At 41.0% G+C, this 26,032-nt stretch overlaps 1 protein-coding gene across 6 annotated transcripts in view; it reads left to right on the top strand.

Moving 5' to 3' along the window:
• Positions 1 to 26,032, top strand: part of JADE3 (jade family PHD finger 3) — a 74,799-nt gene that overhangs the window by 16,204 nt on the left and 32,563 nt on the right. For 3 of the 6 annotated variants that reach the window (XM_064143490.1, XM_064143489.1, XM_064143488.1), the window contains exons 2-4: positions 1,218 to 1,270; positions 19,960 to 20,019; positions 21,081 to 21,163. In XM_064143490.1, coding sequence (XP_063999560.1) covers positions 19,971 to 20,019; positions 21,081 to 21,163 — 132 coding nt within the window. In that variant the 5' untranslated portion in view covers positions 1,218 to 1,270; positions 19,960 to 19,970. Of the gene's footprint in view, positions 1 to 1,217; positions 1,271 to 19,959; positions 20,020 to 21,080; positions 21,164 to 26,032 lie in introns of those variants that run through there. The other 3 variants (XM_064143491.1, XM_064143492.1, XM_064143493.1) reach the window with 2 other exon arrangements.

Genomic DNA, 26,032 nt, shown 5'->3' with positions numbered 1-26,032 from the left:
GGATATAGCCAGAGATTATCAAGGAGATGGGAAGAGGGATCTGGGATGATTAAAAAAACCCAACAAATGAAAAAAAACAAGCACCAAAACGTGCAAAAATTTGAAAGACAAATCCTTAAAGAAAAATGACATAGCCAAAGCTTTGATATTTGGAGAGACCAACATAAAGGAGCTATAATAAATTGTGTGTTGCCCTTCCTCAACCTTTTTCCCCCATTGTAAGACCATTTTATTTTGATGCCACAGCCTAAGTTGAGCAACAATAGTTCTTAAGTAATAGGATCTATGCCACTCCTCAGTGTATGGGTGGTGGTATCCTTTTCTTGTACTACAGATGGGTGGAGGAGCAGAAATGTTACAGCATGGTGCTGACACTTAGGCCAGAAACTGTCTTATTTAATTTAGAAAGCACAGATCCTTGTCTGACTTCTGACATCTCCAAGGAGTGCTGCAACTAATTTATGTGGTGTAATGACTTTACTACTTTTGCCATGTCCATTACAATAGGATGCAAAACATACATGTGCATGATCCTGCTGGAGGAGAGTGCAAGCAGTTAGTTGAGGGAAAAATTCCTTCTTTTCCTATACTTAATATTGCTCAAGCCTCAGAACTGGATTAAAAAGGGCAAGTAAAGCAAAATCTCTGTCATGGAAGCTGAGCTATCTAGTTTTGACAAGGAGAGGTGTTGAGGAATTAAAGAAGAAACTGCACAGCTCTTTCCCTCTATACTTATTTGTCCTCCTATGAATTTATTGGCTCTCTTGGTTCATGGAAGACCACAGAAGGGAGAAAGTGTCAGTAATTTGGAGAAATCAGCCCCTTAAGTCAGCTGATTGAGTGTGAAGCTTCCTGAACCAGTTCTTGTATTCCCAAAACAGGACAGAGAAAATACTAACTAAAATTTCATTTTGTTGATATTGGTAAAGTTGGTTCCCGTTTGTGTTAAGAGAATCACAAAATTGATTTTGAGGATATTTTAATTGTACATTGTGTGTTTATAATACGTGTGCATATAGCCCATGTGTTATTTTCCAAACATTAAGTGAGAGTAATGGCATTGAAGTATTTTTGTTACGAATGTATCATTTGCCTGGGAAAATTATTGCAATTGTAACATACCCTTCACTTACTTGCCAAAACTTAAGTTGCAACTCAAACAGTAAGTGCCTGATGTCACTCCTGCCACTTAAATAGCACTCCTTTCGTTTTTTTAGGAGCTTGTGATGTCATCAGCTGAAGCGAAAACACCTACCTCATGACCTAGCATGTAAGTGAAGGAGGAACTGATACTAAACACACAAAAAAAGAAAAAGGAAGTATATGTTGGTGTTTGTAATGTGTAAATTTGAACCAATATACTTTCGACATTGAGACACCACCTTTTAAGTGAAAGCTTTGTGAATTTTGAAGGAATATGAAGTCTTTTAAAGAAGAGGTCAGAAAAGAAATTGTTAACTGAGGTTCCAGCCTGCAGAACTCATTATCATAATTTCACCTAAAATCCATCTTGATTTATCCCATAACACTTGGAAGACTGGTAGGCATAGATGGAATAATGTTACTGTTCCACAATATTTACATGTGCTCCTTCTACTCCTTTTTATTCTGTGCTGCTTTTCTGGGTATAAATTTCAACACTTGTGATGAATGCATACTGTACATGGTGATACCCTTCCTAAAATTAAAAGCTCTGGTTGTGCAGTTTTAAGATTGTTTTACGTACTGCAGTTTTGTGACACATGTTTTTTTTTTTTTTCTCTGAAGTAAGCAAAAATATTTCAGTCCTCTGCAGAGGCGTTTTCAGAGATTTTTTTGTCTGCCTGCTCACTGTTTTTCTTTCATGTGGTTTAAAGGATTAAAATGCAGTCACTGCTTTGAGAAGCTGATGTCAGCAGTGAGCTGGGTATTTCTAATTAGTGCCAACACCTGTACTTCATTAGGAAGCCTTGTTCAAGCTGTCCAGTGAACCACAGTACCTGGTCTCTCTTGCATGTCTGTAATGTGATTATAAACCCCTTTCCTGGTACAACTGTTGTTACTTACTTGACATTTGAACTGATGTGGAAAGTGAAGCTAAGCTGAGCCGAGCCATTTGGCTGGCCACCGGTGATCATAAGGAGTAGTGAAAAAGGGATGCTGTCATCTTGATTTCAAGACTTCTGGTTCAAAGCTTGTTTTTCCTTTAGCTGTGTTGAAATTTGAAAATAATTTAAAATAGAAAATAAAAGGAAAGTGGGTTTTTTTTCTAGTTTTCATTGTCAGATACTCTGAATTTAGAGTCAAATTTACAGACTCCAGCAGAGCTCTGAACATCTGAGCATGGATGCTATTGTGCATAACTCATTGATTTTCTGTGAATGGAGCTTTGGCCTTGACTACTCTTGCAGCATTGCTCTGTCTTCAAGGGGTCAGGGCTTAACGCTTTTTGAGAATGAATCTCTCCTCCCACCTGATTCTGTACTGTCAGTAGGGCTACAGTGTGTGTTTTGCTGTGGAAAATGTGACAGATTTGACTAATAAAATTAATGCCTCAGATGAGGTCAATTACTATCAAGTTTGGGCTTTACAGACAAAAGTTTAACCACATTTACTTGTTCCTAAGAAGTTTGATTAAGTTTTTAAGAGTTTAGTGTCCAGAATGCAAACATGTGGAAGCACAATGCTGGCTACCTGGTTTGGGTTTCTTCCCTGTGAACTGGAGAATGAGATAGAAAAAAATCAAATGTGTGTTTTGGAAAGGCTTGAGATGATAAACTTGTAAGTATTTGTATGAGAAGGCTGTACTAGTTATCCCAATTTGGGAAAATGGAAGGAAATGGAAGTACAGTGGATTCTTAAACTCAGGCATGGAATTGAAAGTGTCGTTATTAAAGGATTTAATCTCTGCAGAGTAGATAGCCTTGGAGGAAAAAACAGATGAATAATTAAACAAACATAAACTTCTGTGTCTTTTTCTGTATTAAATGCCTGTTGGATTAATAACATGTCTTGCTGGTCAGCTTCAGGAAAGCTATAATTCAGGTTATTCCTGCTTTGTAGAGGTGCTACCTATCAAGCCTGTTGTAAGGTTTTGAGTGTTTTGAAATTTTCACAGCCTATTGAGGTTTTTGCTCATAGTTACTTCTTATTCGTTTAGTTTTTAAGTTACTTAATTTCCTTAGCTTAAAATTGCTCTAGCCATTTTTAAGTCCCTGCAGCACATTCTCTTTAGTGTTCTTTTAGCTTTGTGCAAGCTTGACTGCAATGCCTAGAAATGGCATAAACGATTTGTTTACAACTATATATGTTGTAGATATTTATGTTAGATTTAGACACCACTTACAAGAATTTGGCATTGATGTAAATAGGTGTCTCTGCTACTTCGTGGCAGATATCAAAAATGACAAGAAACAAAGGACAGTAACAGATTTCAAAGCAGTTGTTTTTGTAAAACAGTTTTTTAATAACTGTATGAAACTCAAGGAAGCTTCACCAGTGAATTTAGCAATGCTTAATGGTGATTTTAAGACTAAAGTATTTAATGCATGGACAGCACTCCTGTGCCTCCAGAGGCAGTAAGGTGAAACAAAGGCTGCTCTTACATTTTGCACAGATTTGTGAGGTGCAGCAGTAATTTTTAGATGCATTTGTTCATGTGCCTGTGTCTGTGTGTGCATGCATTTCAGGATGATTTTTGTTTGTCTTCTCATTCTTCTGGGTTCTGCAAAAAAAAATCCTGAATGAATTATGCCCTAAGGTGCAGCTAGGCTATGTTTATGCAGCATGTTTGTTTAATTTGTTCCTTTTTCTTTTTTTTTCATATAAAAGGTAACAACTCAAACATACTATGAATGATCTAATCTTTTACTTAATTGTTTTGGACCAAAAAACCTTTCCCAGCAGTGAACAGCAATTAACAAGCTCTTCTGGGCCAACAGTATGTCAACTGTCAGAATCTCTGGTGGTTGTGCTCTTCATAATCTCTGATAAAAATACTCATTTCAGTATTGAATGTGTTCCTATACACCACCTGCCTGATCTCTTGTCTACAGAGGTGAGATTGCAAATTGATAGATTAAAAAAAAAAAATCCGTTGCACAGATGTCACTTGTTATGAATCTGATTTCAGATGAGCTCCCTTACTGAATTAGGCCAATTATTCTCTCTGATAGTGATCAATAGTGAACATCAAGGGAAAGAAAGATTATAAAGCTCATATAGACTCTGTTCTAAGATTTTGAAATATGGATTTTCAGTAGATTGACATGACATATTGTGTTTAATAGCCCTTTTTCTCCATTTGCATCACTCTGTGTAATCCATTTACTTTCCAACTCCTGCAGCACCCCAGAACATTGAATTTCTCTGATTTTGTACAAAATTTCTTTTTTTTCCCCTTATGATGTTCTTTTGACACGTGTTTCATAACAGTTCATTTTTGGGCCTGTCACTACAAGAAAGGCATTGAGGTAGTAGAGCATGTCCAGAGAAGGACAATGAAGCTGGTGAAGGGCCTAAGAGCACAAATCTTCTGAGGATTGACTGAGTGAACTGGAGTTGTTTAGCCCAGAGACCTTACCTTTCTCTACAACTACTCGGAAGGAGGTGGCATCAAGGTGAGGATCAGTCTATTCTCCTGAGTAACGAGTGGTAGGACAAGAGGAGATGGCCTCAAGTTGCACCAGAGAAGGTTTAAATTGGACGCTACCAAAATGTTCTTTACAGAGAAGAGTTGTGAGGCACTGGAACAGGCTGCTTAGGCAAGTGGTGCAGTTATTATTCCTGGAGGTGTTTTGAAGACACGTAGTGCTGAGGGACATGCTTTAGTGATGACCTAGCAGTATTGGGTTAGCAGTTGGACTAAATGATCTCTTCCAACCGAAATGGTTCTGTGATTCTATAACTTTGTGTCTCTGTGGTCTCTTCATCCTATTTGCTTCTTTTTACTACTTGAGGCAGATCTCTTCTGCATCCTCATTTCTTGGCTGGGTAGTCTTGATCTGTTTAGTGTCTTACCCTAAAGCCATGGCATGCTTCCCTTACACTTGTAGTTGGAATTCATGTTCCAGAAATACAGTTCCTCCAGTAACGCTGGGGGAAGGTAGAAGGTACTCCCTTGCGTTTAGCTTGAACGAATGATCTACTACTGTTGTTCATCGATAAAGCTTTCTCCTTGTGGCTCAGTGAATGTAGAAAATGAAACCAGACAAGCTTCTATCAGTGCTTGTCACTTCTGCTTTTGGGCCTTACCAGAAGTATGCCTCTTTTGTATCAATGTACAGCTCACTGTGGTGTTTGCCTCCTACATCAGTTACTGCTACAGCTGATTTGGGAATGCCCAAGGACTGCATTTTTTAAGGCATTTTATTAATGTGCATCTTCATCTTCTTAAGGCCTTGCAGAAGTGTTCCACAGGAGCTGTGGCATGACTGTGCATGTATTAACTGGAAGCATCAGAAGGTGTTGGGACAGGCAGCAGTGCTTAGCCTCACAGACAAGGGAATTTCAAGGGAGTGAACAGAGTGTGCCTGAACTACTCCCAGGCCGAGCTTCAGTGTGAAGAACTGGTCATTTTTACTGTTGTGTTGCTGAGAAAGTAGATAGTGGAAGAGGAGTCTCAAGTGACTTTATTCTGCTGTGGCTTGAGTGTGGGTTCAGTCATGCTTTCTCCCAGTTGCAGAGCCCCTGATAATTCATGTTGCTGCGGCCGCCAGCTCCATGCCTTGCAGCTGTGCAGGGTTAAGAGCCTACAGAGGAGGAAACTTCTTTGCAGGTTTATAAAAACATCACTGACCAACTAGAGTTCCATGTACAAAATGTACCAATTGTATATGTTTTGCATAGCATTGTGAAGTCTTAAATAGTACTGCTGTTAAGTGGTTTTGTTTGTTTTGTTCAATTTTATAGTTATGTTTTCAGTTGTAACCTCTCCTTTTATCTCCCTGTTATTTAGAGATTTTATACTGCCCTTGACAACATGGGATTCAGGTGCAGCAGCTATGAATAAAGATGTGGTGAAATGCCTCACTACTTCCACGGCTTGTAGGCATTTATGTTCTTCCGTGGTGCGGGATTGGTGGAGAGGGATGAAGGGATCTGCTTTGGAATCAGATTCATTATCTCACACTCCTCCTGCTTTGCAAGGTCAGCTGTGATAGTTCCTTATCCTCATAGGATAGAAAGGACAATATTTTCCTATACTTTCTGAATATGCCTATTCAACTACCAGTGCTGTTTGTGACCCACCCTGTGAGTTGCACCTTTTTTCTTGTGCCAGAAAAAAAACACCTCCATCCGCTTAGCTTTAGCACTGCTTCAGTAGGACATGCTTTCCACTGCGAGCAGTGGTGGTGGTCTTACTCATTTTAATCTTGTTTGTTTAGTCAACAAGGGAGGAAGAGGAAGGCTGAACTTACAGGAGTGTTAATGGTCAGTCCTGATCAGTATGTCATCTGGTCCAAAAATTATAAAATCCCTTGGGCTTCAGCTTGGCTGTTCAGTGAGAAATTGAACCTTGTGTGGTCTTTGGGATGTATTTCTTTACTTTCTCAAACAAGGTGTGTCATGTTAGCAACCTTGACCAATTACAGTTATCCTTTGATACTCCTTTTTAAGGCAGCATCATCCTCAATGGACAGGTTTTCTGTTTAAATTGTCATTGCTGCATCTTGCATTAGGACAGAAAAAATGTCTCAGCATTTTTTTTGTTTGCCTCTGTACATAAAAATAGGCAAACACAGTTCAGCAAATCATAGAATCAGCCGGGTTGGAAGAGACCTCCAAGATCATCCAGTCCAACCTGTCACCCAGCCCTATCCAATCAACTAGACCATGGCACTAAGTGCCTCATCCAGACTTTTCTTAAACACCTCCAGGGACAGTGATTCCACCACCTCCCTGAGCAGCCCATTCCAATGCCAATCACTCTTTCTGTCAAGAACTTCCTCCTAACATCCAGCCTAAACCTCCCCCTGCACAACTTGAGACTGTGTCCCCTTGTTCTGTTGCTGGTTGCCTGGCAGAAGAGACCAACCGCCAGCTGGCTACAGCCTCCCTTCAAGTAGTTGTAGACAGCAATGAGGTCACCCCTGAGCCTCCTCTTCTCCAGGCTAAACACCCCCAGCTCCCTCAGCCTCTCCTCATAGGGTTTCTGTTCCAGGCCCCTCACCAGCTTTGTCACCTTTCTCTGGACACATTCCTATACCTCAACATCTCTCTTGAATTGAGCAGGAGCCCAGAACTGGACACAGTACTCAAGGTGTGGCCTGAGCAGTGCTGAGTACAGGGGAAGAATAACCTCCCTTGTCCTACTGGCCACACTGTTCTTGATCCAGGCCAGGATACCATTGGCTCTCCTGGCCACCTGGGCACACTGCTGGCTCATGTTCAGCCTGCTATCTACCAGCACCCCCAGATTCCTTTCTGCCTGGCTGCTCCTCAGGCACTCTGTTCCCATCCTGTGGTGCTGCTTGGGGTTGTTGTGGCCAAAGTGTAGAACCCTGCACTTGGCTTTGTTAGTTGGTCACAATGTCTGTTTTGTGATGCCATCTCTCACCTTAATTTGGTGATATAGAGAATTATAGAACAATATTTATGGTTTTGTAAATGTATTTTAAATCTGTGACTAAAAAACTTCTCAGTCTCTTTGATGCATTGTATGTTACAGATTGGAGTGCATAATACTAAATTAACTGACTCACCATTAAAATTAATTTAAATTAATTAGTTATTAAAACAGAATTTGTTATCCTTTAAAAAAGTATTTTAAACTAAACTAAGAAAAGTTCTGACAAATCTTTTAGTTAATTAGAGTAGTAGTGCAACCACTTGTGTTCTGTGAAATATGAGAGATAACTCAGGAAATGTTTAAGGATTCTGCTAGGTCATGTGGGAAAAAATAGAGGCAAAATCCCAGTTAGACTGGCCTCTTCTGTGAAAGATGATAAAAAATATTCTTATAACATCATTAATGGCAAAAAGAGAGGGGCAAGGACAACTTCCACTCTTTATTGGATGTGGAGGGGAGTATAGTAACTAAAGATGAGGAAAAGGCAGAGGTACTCAACACCACCTTTGCCTCAGTTTTCACTGGTAGTAGAGGCTGTCTTCAGAACAGCTGGACTCCTGAGCTGGTAGATGGGGTTAGGGAGCAGTATGGCCCCTCTGTAATCCAGGAAGAAGCAGTTAGAGACCTACTGAGCCTCTTGGATCTTCACAAGTCTATGGAACTGGTTGGGATCCATCCTAGGGTAATGAGAGAGCTGACAGGTGAGCTTGCCAAGCCACTCTCCATCATTTAGCAACAGTGCTAGCTCACTGGAGAGGTCCCTGAAGACTGGAAGCTGGCCAGCGTGGTGCTCATCCAGAAGAAAGGCCAGAAGGAGAACCTGAGAAATTACAGACCTGTCAGCCTGACCTCAGTGCCATGCAATATTATGGAACAGATAATGCTGAGTGCAATCATAGGACACCTATAGGGTGGCTAAGGGATTAGATCCAGCCAGAATGGATTTAGGAAGGGCAAGTCCTCCCTGACCAACCTGATCTCCTTTTACCACCAGGTAACTTACCTGGTGGATGTGGGGAAGGCTGTGAATGCAATCTACCTGGACTTCAGCAAGGCTTTTGACACTGTCTGCCGTAGCAAACTCCTGGCAAAGCTGGCAGGCCATGGCTTGGACAGAGGCACTCTGTGCTGGGTTAGGAATTGGTTGGATGACCAGGCCCAGAGAGTGGTGGGGAATGGTGCCACATCCAGTCGGTGGCCAGTCACTAGTGGCATCCCCCAGGGATCAGTGCTGGGCCCAATACTGTTTAATATTTTCATTGGTGACCTGCATGAGGGGATTGAGTCCAGCATCAGTGAGTTTGCAGATGACAATAGGTTGGGAGCTTGTGTCAATTTATTGGAGGGTAGGAGGGCTCTGCAGAGCGACCTGGACAGGCTGGAGAGATGGACACAGTGCTACAGGCTGGGGACAGAGTGGCTGGAGAGCAGCCAGACAGAGAGAGATCTGGGGATACTGGTGGACAGCTGACTGAACATGAGTCAGCAGTGTGCCCAGGTGGCCAAGAAGGCCAATGGCATCCTGGCCTGTATGAGGAATAGCGTGGCCAGCAAGACCAGGGAAGTCATTCTGCCCCTTTACTCAGCACTGGTCAAGCCACACTTTGAGTGTCTAGTTCTGGGCCTTTCAATTTAAGAAAGATGTTGAGATGCTTGAACTTGTCCAGAGAAAGGTACCAAGACTGGTGAGGGGGCTGGAGCACAGGCCCTACAAGGAGCTGGGATTATTCAGCCTGGAGAAGAGGAGACTCGGGGAGACCTTATAGCTCTCTATGACGACCTGAAAGGAGGTTGTAACCAGGCAGAGGTTGGTCTCTTTTCCCGGGCACCCCATGAGAGAGCAAGAGGATGCAGTCTCAAACTATGCCAGGGCAGGTTTAGGCTGGTTGTTAGGAAAAAAATTCTTCACAGAAAGAGTGATTGCCTACTGGAATGGTTTGCCCAGGGAGAGTCTCTGGAAGTCTTTAAGAAAAGGCTGTATGCACAGGATCAGAGGATATTAGGGGTTGGAAGGGACCCAAGGAGATCATCAAGTCCAACCCTTTGCCAGAGCAGGACCACACAATCTAGAACAGATCACCGAGGAATACATCCAGATAGGCCTTGGAAGTCTCCAGAGAAGGAGTTCTTGGTGCCATGGTTTAGTTGATTAGATGATATTGAATAGTAGGTTGGACTTGATTTTGAAGATCTTTTCCAACCTGGTTAATTCTGTGATTCTGTGAAAACCATCTCTTCTCAGTTGAGTAAAGAAATTATCAAGTTAATGTTTCTTATAGGAAAATATTTCTGTCCTTGTTTTATCCTTTGAGTAGAATATAAAGATAGAACTTGATGTTTTCTGCCTTTTGCAGTGCTCTGGGTTTTGTTAGTGATGCAAAACTTTGCAGCGGAACAGTTAACCTGTTCAAAGCATTATCAGCAAGAAATAAATGAGTCAAAACAGATGAAATATTTAACACAGGCTGCTGCTGCTGTTGATTATTTCAATATTTGAGATTTAGAAAAACAAAACAAGTACAGTGAAACCCACTTTATTAGCGTGTACCAAAAAAATTAACTGATTATTTTAAGCATGTATCTTGCAGAATATGAGAACTTTCACTTATGCTATTAGTAGAAAAATAATTGTTCTTAATTCCAAGTAGTGCATACATTTCTGGATCCTTCCTTCTTTGGTAATATTTTCTGCTTGTGTTCGTAGCTGTGATACTAGTTCCTTACTTGTGTTTTGTCGTAAAGGCAAGCATTAGTACAGCTGGAGATCAGAGAAACAGACACAAGTGGGCAACTGCTGGTAGACAGATCAGAGTGTCAGCTTCACTTGAACTAGTGTAGTACTGATTATTGCCTAATTTTCAATTAAGTAGTGATGCTTCTATGTTTGCTATTTTTGCCCCCACCCCACCTCCTTCTGCAGTGCCTTTTCATCACTGTACAACAGCAGGACAACACTTAATGACTTTGTGCATCACGGATTTTTCTTCTGTTCAACTCCACTTGTACATCAGCAGGAAGGGCAGCGAGTGGTGAGGTTGCAGGATGCGCTTGGGAGACCTGGGTGCAGCTGCCTGCTTTGCCGGAGGCTCCCCACGTGATGTATGGCTGTTCTGTGCCGCAGCTCTGAAATGTCAGGGCTTTCAGTGCTTGCTTAACATGAGCTTATCGCAAGGGTAGATACAGTAAAGACTGAAAAACACTTAGAGCCAAGGTAATGTGAATCATACCAGTTCTTAAAATAGAAAGCCCAGCTAAACACACTCTGAGGCTTTTATGCTCAGTCATATTGATGAAATGCGTGCAGGCTGCTCCTATTTCTTGTGGGCGCTTGATGCGCCCATGACTGCAGTCTCCTTGCAGATACAGTGCACATGACCATCTTCAAGTGTCAGATCCCCTGAGGGAGCTCCTGGGCAGCCAGCACCTTAGTTACCAGCTTAACATCGGATGCAGTGACCTGGTCCATTTTTAGTAGCAATACATTCACATCAGTCCTTCATCAAAGTGGACATTGTCCTTAGCTTCATTTTTGTTGAGTAACTGCATGTTGGCTTGGGGGGTTTCTTTTTTCTTTTGCCCCTTGGTTGTTAGATGCCTCAGTGTTTGTGTGAGATATGAGGGTTTATTTTCTGAGGGAGGCCAGTGGAGCTGATGACACACAACTTGTGATTGTATCTTCCTGCTGAGGGCTCTTTGGAGCAGATGAACTGCCTGAGCTCCCCTGTAGCTGGGGTAGGTGTTTTTCTGCAGCGCTTGGTGTTATTCTACAACATGTGGTGCATACGTGTTGAGTGCCACATGCAAGCTAGCTACTGTTTCCTTCAGGGATTAATTAGGTGCCATGGAGTTTCCAGCAGCCATTGGCCCAAGGAAGTAAGAGCCATCATGGCTTCTCTCTGGCAACCTGGTGGATGTGCCTGCATTGTTGGGCACCTCAGCCTTCTGCACTAACATGCTGTGTGGCAGCTGAGGTGGTGACATTCCACAGGCTGCTAGTTCTTAATGCCTCTAACTTTCCTGTTTGGATCTTGAATGGGCTGCCCAGGGAGGTGGTGGAGGCGCCGTCCCTGGAGGTGTTCAAGAAAAGACTGGATGAGGCACTTAGTGCCATGGTCTAGTTGACTGGATAGGGCTGGGTGATAGGTTGGACTGGATCTGGATGATCTTTGAGGTCTCTTCCAACCTGGCTGATTCTATGATTCTATGATCTTGTTCATTGTTTCATTGCACTAGGGACTTTGTTGCTCCCAACAGGGAGGACAAGGCCAATTGGACAGGTAGAAAGGGAGCGCCGGTGGGGTGTCCCGCCATCTCTGCCATGAGCAGGCAGCAATAATGAGTGCAGTATGTTGCTGACGACAGTCTTTCTCTGCTGAGGATTGTGCCCTCATTTTAGTGTTTCCCCTGACTGAGAGCAATATCAGGCAGTGAGCTAGAAGGCAGGAGATGGGTGAGTAGTGTTCACTGGGCTGCAGCTAGGCAGACATGCCTCAGACATGTGAGCACGGCAATGTCAGGCTGCACAAGGCTGGCTGTGGTTTTGGGGGTGGAAGTCCAAGGTTTTTTTCTTCTTTTTTAAACTTTGTTTTAAAAGCAGGCTTTCACTCATATGGTCTTTTGAAGAGAATATTTATTTGTTTATTCACTCATCCAAATCTCTACTGTTGTTTTAGGAAAAACAATAGTTGTGCTCATAAAACAGTTGATGTGGAAACAGTGTTTGTGTTCAGGAGTGGAAAGTAATTATGGGGACTGAAACAGAGAGAGGAGCAGAACCATATAGCTTGGGTGTATTTGCTTGAGTTAATGACTCTCTGTTGTGTTGTATTTTTTTTTTTCCAAATGATTCTGGCCAGGTCAGTATTATCTTCAGAATGCTAACACCAAAGCTAGTGTTTAATGGGTAGAAATATTTCCATGTCAGCCTAGCCCACCTGACTGCTCTGTGTCCAGGCCAACAGGGGCAGCTTGCTTTGAAAACAAGGCTGTTTGGTCAGTGCTTGGTGTCAAGGAAGCACAGGAAGGAGCAGTTTAATTTCTTTTTGACTTCTTGAAGGGTTTCTTTGGAGGTAATGGTGGTGCTGCACATTGCTGGTGACTGGCTCTTCTAAGAAGGATTTTTGATTTTTGACGAGCTTCTTGGCCTGAGGTGATTTAGCTGAAGGCTTCTGCTGGAGATCTGCCCTCCCCGCTCTCACAGTGAGTTGACGCACAGATGTGACATCAGCAATTAAAAAGCTGCACTTCTGTTTTCAAGGCAGGGAAGGCAGTTACTTAGGGTGTCCTATATTTTATTGTATTGTCAAAGCATGATATATATGTGAAGTAGCATCACTTACCCTCTTTTTAATACTCATAAAGCAAAATGATGGACATTAAGTGCTTTGCACTAGACCGAATGATTAATCGTCGTTATAGAAGGGCACATGAAATGATGTCAGGGTTCCCTTTTGGCCCATAATCCACAAATGAATGCAGAGGGGATTGTGTTTGGGGTTTCTTCATCCTAGTTTTATTATCTATCAGATTACTTTAGTCCAGAATTTAACTTTTTCAGGGGGATGTCATGCTGGAAGATGATATTTTGTACTTTTTATTTTCTCCTCATTTTTAAACTCTCGATATCCTTGTGGCAGCTGACAAATTGCCTTATATAAAAAGATAACATGTATGGAGAACACAGCTTGATATTGTGCAGTTGCTATTGCATTTCATACGGAATTCCAGATTTCTGTAACATGCAGTTGTTTTTCTGCTAAAATTAATTACCTAATGACAAAGGAATCAGCTGTCATTGATAGTGCTGCTAATGAAAACTGACACATTCTTCCTTTGTTGATTATAGAGATAATTATGACAACCATGACAATATGAAATAGTAGCAAGAAAAGTTTTATTTTGTGGTAAGCCCAGCACAGTCTTCAGAGAATAAGTCAAGATTATGTTGTGGGGGAAGGATGAGAGTAAGAATAGGATAGATGTGGTCGCTCTTAAGTAGAGGTGTATTGCTGTTTTTAGAAAAAATTCTCATTAGAGTGAAGTAAAGAAGCCAAGTTACTCTTTCTGATGAACTTCCTTTTCTGTGAGTTACTTAACCTTTCAAACCTTTTCAGTGCAGCAAATAATGCTAATGCAAGTTCTGAGTAGGTGTTTTTTTCCAGTTTATATAGCCTTTTTGTGAGATTGGGTAGGATATTAAAAGATAATAATAAAAAACCCAAACAAAAGTGATTGCTCTTCCTCTAGTTATTTGAAAGATTGTATTAACTCTACTCATATTTTGTAATTTCTCTGGCAGTTGACTATGAAATTTGACCTATTTAAATGGTTTTACTGTACTACATTTCCTGGAGACCTTTCAAGATAATTTGCTTCCTAATCTAAATTTAACAGTTACATAAACCACATTTTGAAGACTTGGAAAGTTCTACCTACTTGCCTCTGCCTGTGTGGTTTTGGTTTTCTTTTTTGTAGACAAGACATATTGTAAAAATATAAGTACAGAATTTTAATCCAAGATTTGCATGTATCTTGTCATTCATTTTTCTTTCATAGATGCTGTTTTTCTTCATAATAAGATCAAGAAAGCAGGTTATTTTTTGTCCCACTTTAAAGTTTCCTTAGTACTGTGGTCAGTCCTGGTTTTGTCAGTCTATTTTAGATCTGAAGAAATAGTCTTCCAGGTCTAGGATATATGTGTATTGGAGTTCCTTGAATATCCTGGTTGCCTTTTCCTTCTTTGTAGATCTGAACAGGTACCAAGTAGCGTATGTGTGTGTTTTACCTTCCTCTGCACAAACTGAAGTCAGGAAGGAAAGACTGCTACTTCTTGGAAATGCTGTTTTGTTCTGAAATCTTGGCTGGACTTAAGCATTCGTTCTGTGTACCTGTCGCCGATGTCTTGTCTAATATGCTGTGTGAATTCAGACTGAGACACCTTATCCTTCTTGCTGCTCTTACCGGTGAACAATGCTGAGGATATGTCAGCACAGGATAAACTTAGCCATTTATTTGGTAAATGTAGTTGTTTACTGTGATGCAAACTGGAAAGGAAAAGATGTTTGTTGCTGTTGTTTCTGCATGTTTGAAATTGACTTTTTGCTTTGCAAAAGGCTCTGAAATTTTGTTAACTGTCTGCTGTTTACGTATGCTGCTTGGCTGATTTTTTTTTTTCAAGTAATGCATGGTAACAGGCTTTGCAGAAATGGCAAGTGACTTAAGTCAGTGGAGTATGGATTTTCCTCGAGGAGGCAAGTGACTATTTCTTGTTCACTTCAGGAGTGCAGATATTTGTGAATAAGGAAAAAGGAGCAAACATGACTTAAAGATCGCTAATTACAAATTATCTTCCCCAGCTTTTTAGAAATATCAGTGTTATCCTTTTATCTGGATTCTTGCATGTGCTGTTCAATTTCAGCCAGGTGAGTGCAGGGTGGCTTTTTCCTGGCTTTCCTTCTAAGTGCAGCAGTGTACTGGATCCAGCAGTGGTATTGGTTTCAGGGCAAAATTCCCAACGTGAAGTGCAGCATCGAGGAAACCTAGGGAATTCTGGCAACGTGTTGTTGCTGCCTGTGGCTGAGGAGAGAGTGTTTTCTGGGATTGTTCTTACATATACCTGGAGCTTTCAGAGCATTTTGATATGCATTTGGGTGTTTAAGTGACAGTAGGGATTGAGGCTGATGTCTTTTTAAGTTCAAAGTCTTGTCTTAAACTGTTGTGAGCAAATCAGGGATATGAAGGCAGCCATAGCTTGACAAGTCACAAATGTGATGCATGTGGAATATGGTTCAAGATTAGAACTGCTCTGGTAAATTGTTATTAGAAATTACACTAGAAAATGTTCCGTTGCAGTGCTTATCTAGAGAGTTGAGTATCTTTTTGTTTGCAACATGGTGATTTCTTAATCTCTCTTCTGTATTTTAATTTCCATTTAAAAGATCTGTGAAGGTGAGCGGTTTTGGCATCTGTATACCTTTTCACGCAGGTGATTAAGCAGCTCTTAAATCCTTAATGGATTTAAAAATGGGAAAAGTGGAAGCTTTGTATCAAGAAAATTTGTGTTCTTGTTTTTAATGATAATGTCTAGAGTGACCTGCTTCACCGCAGGACTTGATCACATTTTGAATGCACAGCCAAAGCACCCCTACTTAGCTTTAAACGTAGTGAGAGTTAGTACTGGTTGACTGAGAAATAAGTACTTTTTGTGGGGCTTTTTGGGGAGCTGGAGGCACTTAACCCCGCCTTCTCTGCCATTTCAGTGTTGAGTTGCTTTACATGCTTTGTTTTTCTTAGCTTGTACATTGGAACAGCTGGGCAATTTAAATGCTGAAATTAAATTCTCAATATCCGAACAACGAGGTCAGCTCACACATTTGCAAAATGCTGGTGTGAAGATAACAGCAGTGAAAGGAGGCTGATGGTTTCAGCTGCTTGCTGTCCAGTATTTCCGTCATGATCTTAGTGACAATTCTTTTTTTTCCCTTTGTTTTATAAGTAGCATCTATTTGAGGTTGTTATATAAATTATTTTTTTAAACAATTCCATGGAATAAAAGATTGCTTAACTGTTACAAAACTTGCTGATTTTTTTTTTTCATTTTACGTGTAAATTTTTTTTTTACAATTTACTTAATTTTCTTGTGGTGTTGCTGCATGCATGTTCATCATAAATGGTACTCTGAGGCAGGGTCTCCATGCACATGTTGAAAAAATTAATTGTACACCTTTATTCTAGGCCCTGTTGTCACCATAGTTTTCAAGGGTGAAGTTAGAAAAGGAGCAAAGCTAGGATATATAAAAACTGTATCCGTTTCTGTTGGATTTTTGGTTCTATTGGTTTGGGGGTTTTTTGCTATGAATGGATTGCTTTTTGTTTCTACGTTTAGTGGTTTTAGGTGTATGTGTGTGTCTGCAGTTTGGTAACATTTGTGTTAGTGTTTTTTTGCTGTTGTTTGTTTATTTGGTTTTCTTACTTATTCACAGTGCTTTGCAAGTGATAAAACACAAACGTGAGGGAAGAAGCAGGTATTGAAGCGAAGAGTTGCTTGCAGCCTTGCTCTGAATCATATCACACAGCTTAATTGTATTGTCTGAAGCCAACGGACAGACAAGAATGTTGGACTGCTCTGGGGAGAATTGGGCTGAAGTAGGGAGAGGTTTACATCAGTGTCCATGTGGTGGGGTCTGGCTTTTCTGACCTAAGTGGCTGCTGATTCTTCTGTATTCTGCAAAGGCAGGTGAAGGAGCGAGATGAGTTTTACCACAAAGTGGGTGTTACTTTGGGATCCCTCTGTAATGACTAAGAAGTGGAGATCTTGTTAGTGAGCCTCTTTGATGACCCCTCACACTTTTGGCTGGCAGTGAGTTGTGTCAGTCCCCGTGTGTTCGAGAGTACAGCAAAGGAGTCTCAGAAACAAAGTGGAGCTCCCTGCGAGAGGTGGTTCTGCTAAATAACGCTGAGGCTGTTACTCCTGTGTCGTGTCAGGGCACATGGTGAATTTGTCCATGCGGTCACTTTTAACCCATCTTACCAAATGCACGATGTCTGTGATTTGTTGCATCTCTGTGGGTTCATACTTATTGTAGGTAATATTGTGGCAGAAAAATCATATTCTAATCCCATGTTATTACTGGTGGGGACTTTTGCCTTGAGTGACTGCTTGTAATTTTTCTGTCTCCTATGATGGAGACATAGGACTGCACTGCTACAAATCCAGTTGTCAAATACACCTTGTAAATAGTTACTTTTTTTCTTTTTTTTTCTTCTATGGAGGTGTTGGCAGAGGTGTGCTTTGTGTTCTGAAGTTTTTTGCTACACTTGCCACTTTTCACACGAGCTGTATTTGAAGGAGCCATCTCCTCCCTGCTTTCCCAGTTGCCCAGGCTTACTGGGTGTTCTGTTCAGCAATTGTCTCTCTCAACCTCATGTTTGATCCTATTTTAATTGAATGTTCATGTTATGCTCTGCAGATAAATGTACTCAGTAGAGAGTGAAAAGGTTTTATTGCTGCATGTTTACATAGACTATAAGAGATGAGAATTGGCTGCCGTAAGCTTTCAGCACCTTTTAACAACCACTCAAATATTCATCTGAACATAAAATTAAAGCAAGTAGCAAGCACTTCCATTTCTTGCTAAGAAGTGGAAATGAGGAATACTGCTTGTCACATCTATATGTGTCTTTTCATCCTCTTCCAAGGTCTTGTAAAGTGCCTGATGATCTGTAAGTCAAGGCTGTTAGGATCTGTAGAGTGCCAGCAGAGAAGGTGTTGCCATGGGTGGAACTTGCGTCTTTTTAGGGAAGGTTGCATGCTCTAGAGGGCTGGGTTTGGCTGCTGGAGGACAGGCGCTCACATAGTCAATACCATTTTACTTTTTCTTGATTAAAGTCCCTGTTTTTAAACTTAAGTTGTCAAGATGAAAGTAGTCTTCTAGTCCCTCCTTCCTCTAGTCTCCTCACTACCCAGCAGTTAACTTCAAGTCACATGCACAAAACCAAGTCCTTCTGGCCCAAGTGTCTTCTACTTGTTAAACAGCTTCTACTTATGAGGCTCATGGAAGTTCATTCATCTGACTGGTGTCTACACAAGCAACTTCACATTGCTAGTGGGAAGTGAAGTCCTGTGGTGCTTTGATAATTCTAGTTTTAGTGTGGATACTCTGTTTGACATTGATCTTTGTATACAGCATGTCTGCTTTCCCTCCCCAAGGATGCTATATAAGGTGAATTAATGTGAAACTAATTAAATGAGAATTTGTTGCTTGACAAAGTGATAGGAGTAATACCTTTTGATGTCTCATCATGTTGACGACTGTGTTTTTCTATCTTCTCCCCAAGTTAAATACCTGACTCAGAAGTTCTGTATCTGCCTGCTTGAAAAATGCACACATTGCTTCCTTTTTCTACTTTGAGGACTGTGAACAATGTCTTTTTTGTATAGCAGATATGCCAAAAGATCATTTTGAACTTTGTGTGATCATTACATTTAGATTCAATAAACTGACTTTCTTAAATATAAAGGCTGCTGAATATTTCCACTAAATGAAACTCTTCTGCTAGAAACAGTTCAATTCAAAAAGCTCTTTAAAGGCTTTGGACAGGCTGTTCTTGTCTGAAAATCTTGTTTATGCCATGGTCTCTGGACAAGCTCAAGACCCATTGTGCAATAACTGATGTGGATGGTTTATTAGATTGGGTATTTAGCTGTGTCACTTTTCTTTTAACAGCTTGTGGGTTTTGTTTAAGAAATGAAGCTGCCTGTATTTCAGGGGTGGCCAGTCTGGCAGTTTCAATACTGCAGGCATTTCGGGTTCAGCTGTCTGTCACCTACTTGTGTCTTCTGCTAAAAACCCAAAGTAAAATGAAAAAAAAAAAAACAACCCAAAACAAATCCAAAAGCTGTTGTCTGTTCTTGCGGAATAGATTTTTATTACTTTTCTCTAGAGTTAAGCTCGTTCAATCTATTAAAATTATATGGGTGACTTTCATTTAGTACTCGTAATTGTAAGCTGATATTGATTCTTAAGTAACAGATGTTGCAGTGAATGCTAGAGAATGAGAGGGCTTGTAAGAATGTGTATTGGATTTCTATTGGTACTTGTTAAGCATATGTAGGTGATCACTTTTTGGGTCTTTAAGTAGTCATGCAGAATTTTCTTCTTCCCCATTTTCTGTAGGTGTTTTATGTTCAAAAATCAATTTCAAGAAGCTCAATATCCTTTTGTAATAGAACTGGTGCAGTACCATGGGAGTACTTCTCAGAAATACCCTTGATCACTTTTTAGACTTCTGAAGATTACATTTCTTGTGAGCTATAGCAATCAGATTATTGAAATTAAATACTATCAGTCACCATTCTGTGTTGTTATCCCTATTTAAAATCAACCTTTTGTTTTGCCTGGATGCCTTCTAGAGTATTTAGCCTTTTTAAAAAAGCTAGCTTTTGGGTTTTGTGTGGTTTTAATTTTATTGAGGTAAGTTATCATTCTAAATCTTTGCCTTACTCTGCATCCACCTTATTTCCTGGCCTCCACCCGTCTCTAAGCTAGTGACTGCCACCATGGCAACTCTGCCTTTAGCTGAACAGATGGGACATTGAATCTCCTCTGAGAGCAGAGTGCTGCTCACGCCCTGCTGGGAATCAGCTGGCTGGTTATACTCTTTTCTGCGAAATTTCAAGCAAGCTCTGCACAGCAGAGGCATGCCGGGTTTGCAGGTGCTCAGTTTCACAAATAATGCTGTGGTCCTGGTAGCTGCCGGCAGAAATACGGTGTAGTATCTGAACTGGGATTACTTCTGTGCCTGAAAGCTCTTCAGAGGAGCTTTGCCTTTGGTGCGAAGAGCTTGGCGTCAGCCAGCAGCCGATAATTTTCTGGTAGAATGGTTGCCATCAACTTTTTTTTTCTCTTTAGGATGCGTCAGGATGAAACGCCACAGGCATCTAAGCACCAGTGACAGTTCAGACAATGAGAGTAAGTGACACCTACCAGTTTTCCTTTGGTCTATCACCCCCTTGTGGTTTCCTTCTGTGTTTTGAGAGCAAACTGTTTCACCTCTTCTAATTATAAAGAAATGTTTCTTGCTTGACTTCTTTATTGCGTTCTGTGATCTTTGGTGTTCTGAATCCTGTTGTGGGAGGAGAACGAAGCAAAGGATTTTGTAAACGTGGAGGGAGTTTTGAGTCTGCTGAGAATTTGAAGAGAAACTTGTATGTCTTTGCCTTTCAGAAATGAGGGGGAAAGAAATCTGTTCAAGATAAACTTTACTGTCCAGACTCCTATTTTGTAATTATTTTTAAAAAGAGTTCTGTTGTTTCCTGTTGTGCAGAGCCTCAACTTTAAAATTACAGAGGGTGGCAAGCTCCTTGAGCATATATAGGTTGGAGTTAGATATAAGATAAAGTAAGACCTGATACACTGATTGTTAGAAAATTTAGCAAAATTATATTTTAAACGCTCCTTGGCACACATCTGCCTGAGGTTGCATCTTCCCATTTTATCTGAGAAAAACAACCCTCTATGGTAAGGCCTGCACTTAAATAACATTTTGCCCAGAAATGTCTAGCTATTAGTCTGATGTTTTGCATCTCCTCAGCAGTATCCTTTAGTATCATTAGCTCTTTTTTGCACGGTCTGTTGTTTTTTGTTGGGTGTTTTAGTTTTTTTGTGGTGGTGCTTTAGGATGGTTTTTTAGCACTTTGGAACTCTGTCTATGGTTTTGTGCTGCTTTTGCTTTGTTAGAGAGGAAAAGATGAAGAGTGGTCTGCCTGCTTGTTTCTGTTTACCCATGCCTGTTGTATTGGGCAGAGCAGAAAGTACTCATAAACTCAATGTGCTGTGGTTTTGCAAAGAGTGAGTGAAACAGGATGAGCTGTAATCAAGCCTACAGACCACCTAAGAGCTTTTTGCCCATGTCTTGTCAGAAAGTTGTGGTCATTCAAGAGGTTGGAATGCCTTGTGTTTTAATGAGAAAGTAAATTAATTTAAGTGAGCTATAATGGTCCTGTTTTGTTGTTTTGTTTTTTTTTTAACAGGTCCTTCCACTTCCTTTTCTTCTTGTTCTAAATATAGGAGCAAGTCAAAAACGCCAGCAAATGAACAAAAGAAGCCTGCTGAGGTAAGAACCAGGATTAAAGATTGATTGCTGGTAGCTTTTTGTCAAGTAGTTTTCATATTTCTAAGCCTTGAAATCATGAGCTTTGAACTAGTGCCAGTGAGCCCTTTTGTTGCCTGTCAAATTCTCCATGAAACTCTTTTCCGTACTGTGTAAGGGGAGCTCTAGTGTTTGATGTCCCAAAATCATGTATGGCATTTGCACACGGTAATGTGCAGATTTTTCTTTCTTACCCTGAAATTTAGTCTCATTGTGAGATGGAAAAGGCTGGGGTGGTTGTGTCATTTGAGAGCACGTTGTAGAAAGAAGTGATTTGCGTGCATGTGTATGGAAAGGATTCTTTTTTTCTGCTTTGGGATAAAACTTCATTGGGCAGGGTATGTATGAGCAGAACTTACTCATCTTCTGTCAGTTTCTTACACTTGCCTTTTTACTTTCCATTTATCTTTTTACTTTGCCATTTCCTCCTTCTAGGACCTCTACAGCTATCATACTGTCATTGAATCTGTATTCACCAATTCAATAAACTGGCATTTATGAACAATCCAGTGCCCAAATCCATTCTGTCAGCCTTTCCAATGGTAGCCTTTTTTGGAAAGCATTTTTTGGCTACCATCTCTAGATTTGATGCTTGCTTTCTGAAGGGCTGAAGTCAGATAATTGCAAATGTGAGGAATGTTTCTTGTAGCTAATTACCCTTGCTTACTGTCACATTCCCTCTGAAGGAGACTTTTAGCATGCTAATATGTCTGTTGATGCCTGATGTTACTGAAAAAAAAAAGACTGACAAAACACATTTTGCTTCTCTAGAATGTGAAACTGAGAGTTATGTTCCAGAAATAATTTTGTGTACTATACCAGCAGCAGTTTAATTGCTTGAGTACTACTGTGAGAAATTGCATAAACTATAGATTGTGCTCAGACAGCAAAAGCTATTCAGCAAATGTATTTTATGCTTCTTTTTGAAATACTGCTAAGTGGATGAATTTGGTTTGATAAAAACAAGGTAGATGTTACAGAACATGTTAATTCTTTGGAAGCTTACTTTTCTTCAATTAACCTGTGATAAAAAATCACAAATTAGTTTCTTAAAGAGTGTTTCAGTAAAAACAAAATTGGTCAGAACTAGCTACATGATGTTATGTTTAGAGCCACAAAGGTTAAGAAAAGCCTGCTATGCTTTCTTACATTTAAACTGTTCATCTGAGGATTAGGGTTCTTAGAAGAATTTTAATCTTAAAACTGCTTGCGTCTACTGAGGTCCTGTAATTGTTGCTCATGTTTACCTAGGCAGTAGCTTTGTTACCAGCCAAGCTAAGCAAATGGGAACTGAAATGCACATGCTGCCAGACTGGTTGCTGTTTTGAAGTACACCTCAGTGATAATTTCTTACCAGTTCCCTGCTTTCTCCCAGCCATCCAGTTTTCTTCTTGTATTTCTTCTGTTTAAGGATTGTTCTGTTACTGTTTTCTTTGCCTTTTTCTCTATGATGTCTTTGTATGTATGTACATTATAAACAGTGGTTATGAAAATGAGGTCCATGTCAATAGTGCATAAGTGTTCTGTGTATGTAGCTTCTAGGACAAATGAGCCATGTTTTCAGTTCTTTCTCTTGAGATGATCTTTGCTGCTTCCTACTTATTCCAAGACAAAATCTTCAGCCATTTTAATGCTTGAAAATATGAAATTTTGAAGAGCAAAGTCTGGAATATACACTTGGAATTTAAAAAACATATTTCATAACATCGTCTTTCCAGTACTGCTGGCATCATTTTGTCATCTTTCATTTAAGATCTCCCTCCTGGAAGGAAAAAACAATCTCCAAAACAGAATATGTCATCTGCTGGAGAAGTGTTCTGAGTACAGTATTTTAAAGATCTTCTAAAAAAAATAAATAATTCCTCTGGGAAAGGGAATGGAAGGTGACAGTAATACTCTTTATTGCTTGTAGATAAGACTCTTGGCTACCCTTCCAGTTTTTCCTTTCCTTCTGCTAGAAGCAAGCACTTCTTCCAACCCCTTGAAAGCATATGCTGGAGAGTGTATTACAGAAAATGCTGTTGTCAGCAGAGCATTGAAATTGATTATTTATGCACGAAGCGGTGACAAGGATGTACAGCAAAGACGGAAAAGAGACCCTACCACACAACTCCTCAAAATCACATTGTAATTGCACAAGTTTTTTGTAGTAATAGTTGTCTAATACATATTACATAGACATCTAAAATCTTCAGGCTGTCAGCGTCCCTTCTGCTAGGACTATCTAACAAATTGGCATTGCTCTCCTTTCATTCACCTCTGCTTGCCAGGCAGCAGACTGTTTCTTGAGTTAGTGATGCAGAAAATCTAAAAGGTCAAAGCTATAAATAGCTGTTTGGGAATATTTTTGCTTGTGGTCTTCATACCTTAATTCTTCTTTCATGCCAGTAAGCTGGACTTTCTCAATTAGATTGTATGTGAATACACAGTTTTTTCCATTTCCAACTCAAGTACCAGGGTTCTTTCTCCAAATGAAAGTTTGCCTTTGGCACCATATCCAACGAGCAAGTTAGTGTACCTGTCAGTTGCTTCACAGGAGTTGTTGGTGTGTGCCATGGTCCTCTGTTACAAGTGGCTGCAGTTGAGAATTGCTGTGTCTTGAATGGCCTCCCAGATGCTTCATAGTTGAGGTGGGTGAGGGGATAGCCTCAGTGGGGTGAGATCATCTGACATGTGCACTCTAAGACTGCAGCCCCTTTGCCCCACCATAACATCAAAGCCCATTCCTAGAACTTGATTTGACCCAAGGGTTTACATCAGTCCAGAAGGGCTGCTACTTGGTCAGACTTGGGGCCTACTTACCTGGTTTTCCTTAGAGAAGATAAAGAGAACAAGGCAACTCTCTAACCATGTTTCTTCAGACTACAATATTTCTCTACATTATTTCAAAACCAGGACTGGCTCTTCCTTTGTAATACAGGAGGGCAGCATCACTTAGCCCAGACTACTGAAACAGTAACTTGAAAATTCTCTGATTACCTTTAGCATTTACTTTGAATAAATAGAATAGAATCATATTATCAACCAGGTTGGAAGAGATCTCCAAGATCATCCAGTCCAACCTAGCACCCAGCCCTATCCAGTCAACTAGACCATGGCACTAAGTGCCCCATCCAGGCTTTTCTTGAACACCTCCAGGGACGGCAACTCCACCACCTCCCTGGGCAGCCCATTCCAATGGCAAATCACTCTCTCTTGTGAAGAACTTCCTTCTAATATCCAGACCGTACCTCCCCCAGCACAATTTGAGACTGTGTCTTCTTGTTCTGTTCCTGGTTGCATGGGAGAAGAGACCTGTCTACAGCCTCCCTTCAGGTAGTTGTAGACAGCAGTGAGGTCTGCCCTGAGCCTCCTCTTCTCCAGGCTGAACAACCCCAGCTCCCTCAGTCTCTCCCAGGGCTGTGCTCCAGGCCTCTCACCAGCTTCATCGCCCTTCTCTGGACACGATTCACTATCTCAGCATCTCTCTTGAATTGAGGAGCCCAGAACTAGCCGCAGTACTCAAGATGTGGCCTGACCAGTGCCGAGTACAGGGGAAGAATAATCTCCCTTGTCCTGCTGGGCACACTCTTCTGATACAGGACAAGATGCCATTGGCTCTTCTGCCCACCTGGGCACACTACTGGCTCATGTTCAGCCTGCTATCTACCAGCACCCCCAGGTCCCTCTCTGCCTGGCTGCTCTCCAGGCAATCTGCTCCCATCCTGTAGCACTGCTTGGGGTTGTTGTGGCTGAAGTGCAGAGCCTGGCACTTGGACTTGTTAAATCTCATCCCATTGGCCTCTGTCCACCCATCCAGCTTGTCAGGGTCCCTCTGCAGGGCTCTCCTGCCTTCCAACAGATCAGCACCTGCTCCTAGCTTGGTGTCATCTGCAAACTTACTCAGTCCCCTGGTTCAGATCATCAATAAAGATGTTGAACGGGACTGGGCCCAGCACTGATCCTTGGGACGCACCACTAGTGTGATTGGCTGCCAACTGGATGTGGCACCAATCATTACCACTCTAAATAAATTTTGTTATGCTTACAGACACACGAGCAGTATAAGCCATAACAGTTTTTCAGACCTATATGATTATGTTGGCCATGTGCCATTAATAGCATGGCCCCTCATGGATTTAATGGTAGACAGGAGGAGCTTGCAGAGCCTGTGTGGGAGTAGCAGGGTAGGAGGCATTTGGATGTCTGGCTCAGCATGAAGCCTGTACTTTGCAGCTTCCTGTCTCCGTGGAAGCTGCAGCAGAAAATGGCAGAGTAGTTGGAATCATTTTTGCAGGGAAAACTTGTTAGCTGGACTGTCCTGAGTGACTTGACTGTTTCTTTACCCTTAGACTAGTGGAGTCACAGGAGAGCATAAGACATCTTTACTGCAGTGAAACTTGTATGTGCATATATATGGAGTTTTTTTAGGACTTTGTCTCCCTCTTAAAGCAATTAAGTTAGTGTTGCAGGTTTTTTAACTGCTTCTTGTATAAAGTGGGTAGTATTTTACCACTCTTTGCAAATAAGGTTTTGAATTTCACAGCAATAGAAGGTTTTAATCCTTCATTGCTGATAATGATGGCTGTGTTACCATGTAAAATGCAGCTTATCATCTGGAACTAGGTTATCTATATTATTATTTGGGCACACAGAACTTTTTTTTAGTGGTACTTAACTGCAGGATAAATTGTCTTGATCCTGAGGAGCACCTTGTAAGACTAGATTCTTGTCAAGAAATTGATTCTTTTTGCTGTTTCAAATGGATTGGTGGTGGTCTGTGAATGCATGGGCAGCATGGTTAAATCACATTGCTTTGCATGTACTGTGCACAGTAGCATAGGAGAGTGTTGC

The sequence above is a fragment of the Pogoniulus pusillus genome, chromosome 5 (assembly GCF_015220805.1).
Source record: "Pogoniulus pusillus isolate bPogPus1 chromosome 5, bPogPus1.pri, whole genome shotgun sequence".
NCBI classification, from domain to species: Eukaryota; Metazoa; Chordata; class Aves; order Piciformes; family Lybiidae; genus Pogoniulus; species Pogoniulus pusillus.
Note: the sequence above shows the minus strand (reverse complement) of the source record. Positions and strands in the feature narration are given on the sequence as shown.